The 10,549-nt window shown below is 45.5% G+C and overlaps 4 protein-coding genes across 4 annotated transcripts; 3 read left to right on the forward strand and 1 right to left on the reverse strand.

Moving 5' to 3' along the window:
• Window positions 1-266: 266 nt before the first annotated feature.
• On the forward strand, window positions 267-2,218 carry JR316_0012916 (uncharacterized protein; the record flags this gene model as incomplete). Its single annotated transcript, XM_047898534.1, has 10 exons — window positions 267-345; window positions 405-481; window positions 532-554; window positions 614-711; window positions 766-848; window positions 899-1,213; window positions 1,274-1,330; window positions 1,387-1,514; window positions 1,572-1,701; window positions 1,760-2,218. The coding sequence occupies 10 exons, from the start codon at window positions 267-269 to the stop codon at window positions 2,216-2,218; spliced, it is 1,449 nt and encodes a 482-aa protein (XP_047742082.1).
• A 1,208-nt stretch (window positions 2,219-3,426) lies between these two features.
• JR316_0012917 (FAD-dependent monooxygenase OpS4) lies at window positions 3,427-4,979 on the forward strand (the record flags this gene model as incomplete). Its single annotated transcript, XM_047898535.1, has 7 exons — window positions 3,427-3,481; window positions 3,571-3,656; window positions 3,713-4,042; window positions 4,120-4,167; window positions 4,226-4,353; window positions 4,411-4,540; window positions 4,602-4,979. The coding sequence occupies 7 exons, from the start codon at window positions 3,427-3,429 to the stop codon at window positions 4,977-4,979; spliced, it is 1,155 nt and encodes a 384-aa protein (XP_047742083.1).
• A 756-nt stretch (window positions 4,980-5,735) lies between these two features.
• On the forward strand, window positions 5,736-7,276 carry JR316_0012918 (FAD-dependent monooxygenase OpS4; the record flags this gene model as incomplete). The annotated part of the gene is made up of 7 exons (XM_047898536.1): window positions 5,736-5,802; window positions 5,883-5,965; window positions 6,021-6,338; window positions 6,410-6,457; window positions 6,515-6,642; window positions 6,697-6,826; window positions 6,887-7,276. 7 exons carry the CDS (start codon window positions 5,736-5,738, stop codon window positions 7,274-7,276), a joined length of 1,164 nt encoding a protein of 387 aa, XP_047742084.1.
• A 198-nt stretch (window positions 7,277-7,474) lies between these two features.
• On the reverse strand, window positions 7,475-9,368 carry JR316_0012919 (uncharacterized protein; the record flags this gene model as incomplete). Its single annotated transcript, XM_047898537.1, has 9 exons — window positions 7,475-7,565; window positions 7,617-7,700; window positions 7,772-7,816; window positions 7,874-8,041; window positions 8,107-8,179; window positions 8,414-8,501; window positions 8,577-8,707; window positions 8,782-8,795; window positions 8,860-9,368. 9 exons carry the CDS (start codon window positions 9,366-9,368, stop codon window positions 7,475-7,477), a joined length of 1,203 nt encoding a protein of 400 aa, XP_047742085.1.
• Window positions 9,369-10,549: the final 1,181 nt, after the last annotated feature.

Below are 10,549 nucleotides of genomic sequence, written 5' to 3' on the forward strand. Positions count from 1 at the left end.
CGTTTATTCCTATTGGGAGAAGGAAGGCGTTATTCGTGACCTTTTTCGCTGTTGACCGAAGTAACCACGCTACAGGTTTCGCTTAAAGTCTGCGTCTCGGAGATTTTGGTGCTCGTTTGATTGTCACTCTGATTTGATGGCTTCAGGTATTTCAGGACACATACTGCATTTTTGATCTATATAAGAACCATCCGACAACCGCGAAGGCGTATTTCCCTGTACTCCGGTTACGGCTTTGACTCTGTTATCTCTTTATCCACCTCGTCATGTCCAGCAGTACATCGGACCATAAAACAAAGGCTTCTATAGAGTTGAAGGTCATTGTAGTTGGAGCAGGCATTGGAGGTGAGGCTTTGTACAACGATTTTTCTATCCGCAGCTTATCCGGTGGATCCGAACCTCAGGACTCGCGGCGGCGTATGCTTTACGATGTGCGGGCCACAATGTGACGATAGTGGACAAAAAGTTTGGAAGACCGCAGGTACGTATCCTAAGTGGCTGCTGTTCTAAGCGCGTCCTCAACGTTATCAGTTAAAAAGTCAGGGTGTTTCCCAGTGAGTGCCAAGGAGGGGGATGACGATGATCGACCTTCTCTCAATGCCACACCTCACAGCTCACCTCCAAACATGACAAAAATTCTCTGCAAATGGGGCATGGATGTTCTGATGGAAGGAGAAGCTCAGACATACAACTCGCTAGTGATGCGGAAAGGTATGCTAGCCTTTTCTACTGAGCTCACGAGGCCTAGCTGAACCGAGGATGAAGGGCAGCTGGGTGATCTAATCGGGATTATGCATTTCGACAAGGATTTCCTTCACGATCTTTGTGCAAATTATATGGTCGTCAGAGTGAGTGGGGTGTCGTTTGCCGTCTGCGCGCTGTCGCCAACTTCTCCCAGGTCCAGAAGCTGGAGGACATATTGCTGTCCATGATTCGCGAGGAGGGTGTCAACGTGCTATCAGCGACTGTGACCGACATGCAGAGTTCCCCTGATGACGCCACCATCATGCTTGACGACGGCAAGAGCATGTCCGCCGACCTCATGATTTGCGCGGACGGGTACGACAGCAAGTTCAAATCGGTCGTCACTGGCGTGGAAGACGACGAAGACCAACTCACGCCACCAAAATCACATTTACTCTTCTCATGGACCTTGCCGATGGACGTTATCCGCCAAGATAAAGTTCTGCAATACAACACGGATCCTGCACAGGTATGAGATCTGTTCCCCCTGGATAATTTTTTGCCGACTCAGTCGAAATGTTGCTTGCAGTGGCAAGTATGGCAAGTTTGGAACGGACCTGGATATATTTTCCACTTGAACGCTCCCGTGAGTATTTTCTAGGACAGTTGGCAACTTCACTCACGAATTCTGACATTGTGTAGGCAGGGGAGAAATATCTTTCGATGACAATGTCAGCAGACTACAATCGAGAAATCCACCCAGGAGACGAAGTCTGGGAAAACCGTACTCTCGATTATTGGGGTATTGATGTAAATGCTTACGAGCCTCGGTACGAGCAGTTCCTTGACTGTAATCGAATGTCACACTGATAAGACAAAACCCTTAGGATCAAAACATTGCTAAGCCTCACCAAGTACGTAACTTCAAGAGCGTTGATATCACGGCCGCCCTTGGAGGATCTAGTGTGTGAGAACTCAAGAATAGCCTTGGTTGGGGATGCTGCGCACCCAATGCTGGTGGGAATGGTCTTATATCCTTTATGTTCGATTTACTTAATGGCTTCCCTTTATACAGTTTGGAAGTAATCATCATCTAGGTCTATCATTTGAAGATGCAGAAACCCTCCGATGTCTATTTTCGCGCATCCGGCATCCCGATCAGATATCAAACTTCTTGGCTGCATTCGAAGAAATACGATTACCCCGAAATGCTTATTTAGTCGAATTCGACCGCCAATTCCATCTGAACATGAAAGTAGATAATGGGCCTCAGCGAGACCAGTTACACGCTGTACTTAGCCAGGGTATGGCTCATGGAGACTGGGATCACATGGACGAAGGAAGTTTTAGAGCGGTGTGGGGTGAGGAGCTGAACACGTACACATACGACGCTTCGGAGCAAGTTGACGATTGGTTTACAAAATGGGGAACCATGATGTCGAAAAATTCGGAAGATGCAAAAGATGCCCCCAAGACCCCATCGTCGATCCCAGGCCTTCACCGTGTATCAATCAGTCAGTTTGATCATCCTTGATTCGATCATTCCCAGATTGCTACAGTTATCAATTACCTCACAGGCATGCCTTACTCTCATCCCATCAGGGTGTCCACATTAGACGGATAACAGGTGGTCGTCGTGACTACTAAGAGATCTTAGAGGTGGACCGCAGATCATAAGTGACGACTGGACATTATTTTGTGTATCAATAGTTCTATCAACCTCATTCGACGACGGTACTTAAAATTCTAGGGTGGCGTGATATGTAGTGTAGCCGCTCGTGAGTCCCTTTATTTTATCATGGCGAAAACTGTCTTGTGTTGTGCATAAGTTTTTAACTATCATTGCATGCCAACTAGTGTGTGACGGACTGCATTCTGGCAGTGTAGGTTCACGCAATCGGTAAAAAGTTTGGTAAGATTTGCAGTGTTGCACACCGCATGTGCAAATTCTGAGGTTTGTGATCATTCAAAGCCTTGCAATGGTCGATTTCCGATTGCGCTACTTGCAGTCTAGCGCAACATCAACCTCCATTATAAAAACCAACTCTACATCAACATAGGCGCTTCCCTTCCATAAGATTATATCGTGGCTGCAACTGAGATGCTTGGTGGTATGTTCAGCGCTAGTTCAATTCACTTATTTACAGCCTTCAAGACATTGTGAATCTCCCTTTCGGTCGCGCGGCTAAAACGCAACTCCTACAATCATAAGAGGCAGTTCGTTATAGAAAATATGGCGCCCAAGACGATGATGAAGGGGTGAATCTCCGATATGTTGATTGCTTCATGATGATTCTATTATTATGCCCAACCTCGAAAGATATATATACCATAGGGATATGCAAGAGATGATTTCCTTGCTTCCCGCCTCCAAGTCTTCCATGAATGTTAATTTAAAGAACCAACTTCAGGCAGGCTTACGTTTGCAGATTGTGGTTATAGGTGGCGGTATTGCAGGCTCGTATTTGGGATTACCGCCTATTATTCTCAACTAATTAACGGATTTTGGCTCTTTGACAGGCTTGGCAGCAGCGTATGCTTTGTCGCGTGCAGGGCTAATGTTGTGATGATTGTACGAAAGGACAATGACACTCAGGTCTGTAAGAAGCAACCGCATTTTAACTCAGAACTGCAATAACACCAATATTCTTCAGAGCGTTATGACGGGAGTTACTCAGTAAGCGTTGTATTTCTCAACATTGTGGTTAACAAAGCTTACCACCGCAAAGATCGCCTCCAAATATGACCAGGATACTCTATAAATGGGGCGCAAAACCTTTCTTGGATCAGCTGTCGGGTAGAACTGAATTTCTCTGTATCTGCGAAATGGTACTTATTCTCACCCAAAATGATTCTCTCTGTACTACATCATTTTTTTTCCTTTAGGGTGTCGAGAGGAGATAATCGGAATTATGGACTATGTCGAACCTGAATTCATTCGCGATCAGGCCGCCGAGTTTCGTTTTCTTCGAGTATGTTCTGCGACGTTGCTTTTAGTCCCTGTCAAGGTGTTTCTGATGCTTGCTAGACTCAGGCATTGAAAAATATACTTCAACTATTTGTGAACAATGAGGCAATCACTGTAGTTTCCGGGACCGTTAGCAGCATAACAATAGCATCCGATAACATGACAACTCAAGTCACAGTCGGAGATGGGAGGATTTTCAACGCCGACTTTGTCGTTTGCGCAGATGGATACGACAGTGCTCTTAATGATATGGGTGTCACCGGTAGTGAAAGAGAAGAGTATGACACTCTTGGGTGGCCGGCTTCACATTTAGCAATGACGTTTGCATTACCCACTAAAACAGTGAGGCGGGATGAAGCGCTGTGCAATATATTTCGATCCTCCAAACATGTGAGTATCTGGATTTCCGGGCACGATGTCTTCGCACGGCCTTCAAGATCATGCACTGATTAAATTTTATGTGAAAGTGGAACGTATGGGCGGGACCTGGATATATCTTGCATGCAAATATCTCTGTGAGTAGCTTCAACCCATCATCCGTCAAAAGCGATTTATTCATCTCCTAACTTCAAGGATGAAAGCGAACTCGTGTGTGTCACGATAACTGCGAACTATAACAGAGAAATCTTCGAGGGTGACCAGACATGGCAACTCCGTCCACTTGAATACTGGAATATAGATCTTGGCTTGTTTGAGCCTCGGTATGTCCTCTGACATGAAAGAGATGACAGAAAGGCTTAAGATGGCAAGCATTTTAGAGTCAAGAAATTATTGGAACTCGCTGGATCCGTGTCTTCCAGAATCTTCGTTAGAAAACCCATGCTAGACGAGTTAGTCTGCACAAATTCGAGAGTCGTTCTTGTGGGAGATGCTGCGCATCCTATATTGGTCAGTAAAATCAAACATATTGACGCTCGCCGTATGTTAATACCTTTTTGCTACACCGCAGCCTGGAGGAAATCAACACATTGGCCTGGATATTGAAGAGGCGGAGACTTTAAGATGTCTGTTTTCTCGCATTGAGCACCGCAACCAGATACCTGATTTCCTGGTGGCGTATGAGGATATACGCCTACCTCGTACATCACATATAGTCGAATATGAAAGAGGAATGCACCTGATGCTGCAGATGCCGGATGGGCCGCAACAAGAAGCTCGGGACGTGACGTTGAAAAAAGTGATGGCTGGCGACTGGGATCATATGGATGAGGAGCTTTTCAGAGCAATATTTGGAGAGGAATTCCAACAATATAGCTGTGATGCTACTGAAGAAGTCGAAGATTGGTGGACAAAATGGGGGGGCAGTGATCTCGAAGAGTGCAATTGAGCAGGTATGTTAATATTAACCCGCAAATATCGGTGAAGGTCAATATCCTTCGCTTTGGAATATCCAGAAATCTGTACGGTCACCTCCATCAAAGAGAAGTTTCTACAATGTAAGTACATAATCTAGGTGACAGAGATAAATTGTAGTACATTCAGCATAAATTTAAATCATTTGTCTCTTATCTGGAAAATTCTTTTAGGGCTGCACGGCTGAAGTGCGCAGCTCCTGCAATCGTAAGAGGCAGTTCGCAGTAGTGTATATGGTCCGAGAAGGTGATGAAAGAGAAATCTTTAGATGTTGATTGCTTTCATGATGAACCTATTATTATACCAAACTTCGAAGAATACAAATACAATAGATGTATCCAAGAAGTGACTTCAGCTCTCACCCGCTCTCAAGTCATTCATGACTGCTAGTCAGAGGTCCCAACGTCAGGTAGGAGTACGTTTGAAGATAGTCGTCATAGGTGGAGGAATTTCAGGCCAGTTGAATCGTATAACGCAGCCTGTAACCTACTGATGTAAAGATTTGCACCTCGACAGGTTTAGCAGCAGCGTATGCGTTGTCCAGCACTGGGCATGATGTTGTGATGATAGTTCGAGAGAGAAAAAAGTGCCAGGTTTGTCGCAGTTCTAGAAGCAGCGCAAATTGACGCCCATATTCTCTTTAGAGCATGGGAATTACTCAGTAAGTGTCAGACATGGTGGGGGCGGAACGTACAGCTGATAGTCCATATGTTCAAGGTCCCCTCCAAATATGACCAGGATTCTCTATCGATGGGGTTTGAAAGCATTCATGGATCAAGTATCGGAAAAGACTGGATGTCTGTATTTGAGAAATGGTATTAAGTCTGGCTCGAAATAATTCTTCTCTTTTCACCTGAATAATTTTGTCTTCGTTTAGGGAGTCGAGAGGGCTTGATTGGGACTATAAACTATGACGATGAACTCCTACAAGATCAAATCTCTGAATTTCGTTTTCTTCGAGTATGTCCTGTCCCCTGCTCCACGTACGAGTGGTGTTTCTAAAATTTGTTGGCAGACTCAGACACTGGAAGACAAACTGCAAGAATTAGTAGACAATGAGGCGATTAGGGTCATTTTCGGAACCGTCATCAACATTACAACTGTTCCTAATATGCCAGCCAAAGTCATAGTTGGAGAGGGCAGCATTATCAATGCTGATTTTGTCATCTGCGCAGATGGGTATGATAGCGCTTTCAAAGACTTTGCCGATTGTGAGATAGAGGAAGGCGGTCCCAGCTGGCCAAATGCACATCTAGTATTGGCTTTCGCAATCCCCATCAGCGCTGTGAGGGAGGATGAAGCGCTGAGGAGCGTGTTCCAATCTTCCACACAGGTAAATATCGGGGGTCTCGACCTGAGTTCCAACATCTTCAAGGATGTGTACTGAATTACCTTCTACTAAAGTGGAACATATGGGTAGGAAACGGGTTTGTCGTGCATGCAAATGTATCTGTAAGTGTCACATAATGAACTATGCCGAAAATGATCAGCTTACTTCTCGACTTCAAGGACGGAGGTGAATTCGTGCGTGCCACGATGACCGCCAACTACAATCGAGATATCTTCTTGGGTGACCAAACGTGGAAAGTTCGACGTCTTGAATACTGGGGCATAGATTTCGATTTGTTCGAGCCTCGGTAAGTTCTTCACATACTGGAGATAGCAAAAACTGAGGTCGACGAAAATTTCAGAGTCAAGAAGCTATTGAGTCTCGCTGAATCAGTTTCTTCTAGGGTCTTCATGGGAAGACCCGTGTTAAACGAGCTAGTCTGCGTAAATTCGAAAATTGTCCTTGTGGGAGATGCTGCACACCCAATTTTGGTCAGTAGACCAATAAATATTAGTACCTACTTGATGCTGAGAACGCTTTTCCCATTTCAGCCTGGAGGTAATCAGCATATTGCCTTAGCTATTGAAGAAGCGGAGACTCTGAGGTGCATCTTCACTCGCATTCAGCACCGGAGCCAAATACCAGAATTACTGGTAGCATATGAAGAGATACGGCTTCCCCGCACTTCACATATAATCAAATACGAAAGAGGCATGCACTTGATGATGAAGATACCTAACGGTCCACAGCAAGAAGAGCGCGACGCGAAGCTGAAACAGGTGATGGCTGGAGACTGGGATCATATGGATGAGGAATTATTCAGAGCAATCTTTGGGGAGGAATTCCAACAATATAGCCATGATGCTACTGAGGAAGTCGAAGATTGGTGGACAAAATGGGGGCCGGTAATTTCGAAGAGGGTACTTGACCGGGAGTGCTGATATGAACGCGAAAATTGCTAGGCATGTCAGTATCCTTTACTCAGAGATACGTAGCTGCCCGAGAGGTTACTTACTCCATGATTGTTTGCTTATTTCTTTGCAGTCGTCTTCTGTGTTCATCTTCATCAATAATTATATTCAGTGATACAATAGAGAAGCGGAGGCTGAAACATAGATACAACATAAGATACATATCCTCTATTCGGAGGGGTCATCTCCTTCACCATCATTATCGTCTTCATCTGTGTTTCCGTCCTCACCTCCAGTGACTGTCATCATGTCATTAAGGCTATACACAGAGGTCAGTCCATTGGCGACAAAGCACGCGCGGAAATCTCACCAATGAACAAAAGGTTGCACCACCCTTGCGACCATCGCCAAACTTTCCTTGAAATTAGGGGCGAGCACTTCGGAATCTGTGAAACTACAAAATATTCCAAGTCAGCTGTCCATCCCATCCTCTAAAATCAGGGTTGAGAGCTATAATCTACTCACTGATGTGAAACACAGAATGAACGGCATTTGAGGAGATCGATGTCCCTGCGAAAAACATATCGTAAACGCGTGTCTGGCCACGTTGCTCAAATTCAGGCTCACTTATGATCTTTCGCAACTGCTTTGGGCGCAGTTTTCAACTCATCTTCGAATCCGAAGATGTTCTGGCTTTCACCTTTCGGATGAGGCTTTGCAGGTCCAAAGAATTTTACAAAGTCAGGCGCAGATATGACATTGCGCAGCCGACGTGGGTTTCTTTGGATGTTGGCCCTAGGAAATTACGTTTTCAGCGCTGTTCATTGGCTTGTGCAAAGTAAATGAGGCCTATAACATACCTAATCGTCGCAAGTTCGTTACGTCCCGGCTGCCAACTGCCTGCTGCAATCATACTGTGCCCACCAGGACTAACTAAGATGATGCGGCTATCAGTCAGTTAATTGGCCTCAAGTCATTTTTTTCAGGGAAAACAACAAACCTGAGCTAGATAAACATAGATCCGACGAGAGGAAATTCCGTCAACTACCACTAAAAAAGTTAACCGAGCGTGCACCTACATATGATCTGTTGAGATATAAATATAACCATCCAGTCAGCTGGTTGAGCACAATCCAGACAATTAAGCAGAATCTACGACGAACTGACAGTGTGCGAATATGCCTTTCCGTCCGCTTCGTGAGAAGCTTGCTGAGAAGCCTTTCTTGTAGGGAGTCTTGTCGTTACTGAATCGAATCTATCAATCGATTGTTAGTCGCGTTCACATTGGCAGCATCGCGAAAGGAAATTGAAGAAACAAACAGAAACTCACGTCCCGATATATGCGGTGAATGACGTCCTTTGGGGGGAGGTGAGGAATTTGAGGGTCGACTTCTGCGAGAATATCGGTGAAGGCTTCAACGAAGTGGTTCCATTCCTTTTCGGCAAGGCGATACACAGGTTCTGAAGATTAACGAAACCGTGCTTGATGTTAGTTATTCGGGTGTGTGTCGAACGGGTATGGCGGGTACACAGACCATGTAATTTAAACCTGAAAAGATGGTAGGTGGGATTAGGATAGAATGAAGGTATTGAATACGAAATAAATTAAATACCATTCTCGGTCGTTACATTCTGGTTTCTTGAGGTTACTGAGGAAGTCGAGCGTATTCTGTGATATCTGACCAGGGGGTACGTGGCCTGTTTTAGGTGCTTGAACCACAACACCAACAACCTCCTGCCCGTCTTCAAGCTCGTAATCGATTTCATCTTCATCCCCTTTTTTCTTTTTGACTGCACGAGGTTTCTGGGGACTCCTACGACCCTTTTTTTTGACGGGTTTGGCGTCCGAGTCCGAATCCTCGTCTAGTGCATCGCTGTCAAACGTCTTTTCCTCTTCTTCATCCTCGTCCTCGTGGATCTGTTTTCTCTTCTGTCCGCGCTTCACGGGTGTCTTTGCCTCCGAGTTGGTAATATCGTCTGCTTCAGAATCGTTTTCTGAATTAATCTGAGCTGTCCTGACTTTTGCCTTGGTTGATTGTTTACGGGCCGATTTCCGTTCGGGTTTTGCACTCTGAGATGCACTAGTAGGTTCTTTTACTTTAGTACGCGTCTTATTCGACATTACTTCGCGCCTTTGCGGGTAAATGAGTGTCCAATGGTCAAAGCTGGTCAAAGTCTTAAATGAAGGAGGTGTTTACCAGAATTGTCATCGGTGATGGCACCAACTTTGTCATTAGCGCGATAAGTCACGGGTAACATCCCGTGACGTTAGGAAATGTCACATATTTACCCCTGTTGTTGAGGCGCGAAACGAGGTCAATGGCAGCTTTAGCATCATGAAGGTCTACATCTCAGCTTTTGCCTGTATAGTTCAGTAGAGCTCGAAACACGACATTTCTGTCTAAAGGCTAAACCTAAACCATTCCCTATTGTCATAGAATCCCTTAGCTCCAATTGCTCGCCTAGCCTATTCAGCCCAACGCCTACATATGTGACACCGGGACTGCCGATTAAACCTTTCTTTCTCAACGACCTAGAAACCCTGCAGGAATCCAGGATGTATGCGAATGTGCCGTACCGGTCTATGTAGGTCGCTGCATCAGGGCGAAGATAATAGTACCATAAGGACAACACAATGCGTTAAACGATGACAGGGAAGCACAACTTCATACCCTCCGCAACATCGCATTAATTTATTGTCCGTCTTTGATCCTGTTCTTCCAGACCATTATTGCGAGAGCATGGGCGCTCCAGAGAGTTCTGGTTCTCGTCGAAACCCGGGGTATTAGTGCGTTTGGGCAAGTAGGTGACCATGCACATTGCACCGGGCATCGCCTAATAGCTCCCGCTTACTGTGGTCCTCGTAGCACTGGTGGTTGACCATCAAGCTTCGCTAGGCATTGAGGCGCCTGCTGACCTCCTCAACTTGCGCGACGGCATAGCACGTTCCGTCGTACCCCACCATACCCCACAACGGATTTGATTGTGGGGTTGCCAAGCCTGGTGTAAGAATTTTTCAACAACACAAATAGCTCCTGCCTTGAGCGCTCAGTGCTGGGTGCATATCGGGTGCAGATTTACGTTTGCCGCGACATGTTTTTCGGAGATCTACAGGCAAGGAATCCGACTCCGTCTTCTTCCGCAATCAGTACGATTAAGCGCACCTTATGATATTCAGTCAGGATACGCAACCATGTCGAATTCTCAGGGATGGGCAGTAACTTCCTTCGGTTCTTGCTATATTGTGTCCGAACACAAAAGAAAATGGTGTTGAACGTAACAATGTGAAGCGCCCATATCTGA

This window comes from Psilocybe cubensis, chromosome 13, assembly GCF_017499595.1.
Source record: "Psilocybe cubensis strain MGC-MH-2018 chromosome 13, whole genome shotgun sequence".
Classification (NCBI taxonomy): domain Eukaryota; kingdom Fungi; phylum Basidiomycota; class Agaricomycetes; order Agaricales; family Agrocybaceae; genus Psilocybe; species Psilocybe cubensis.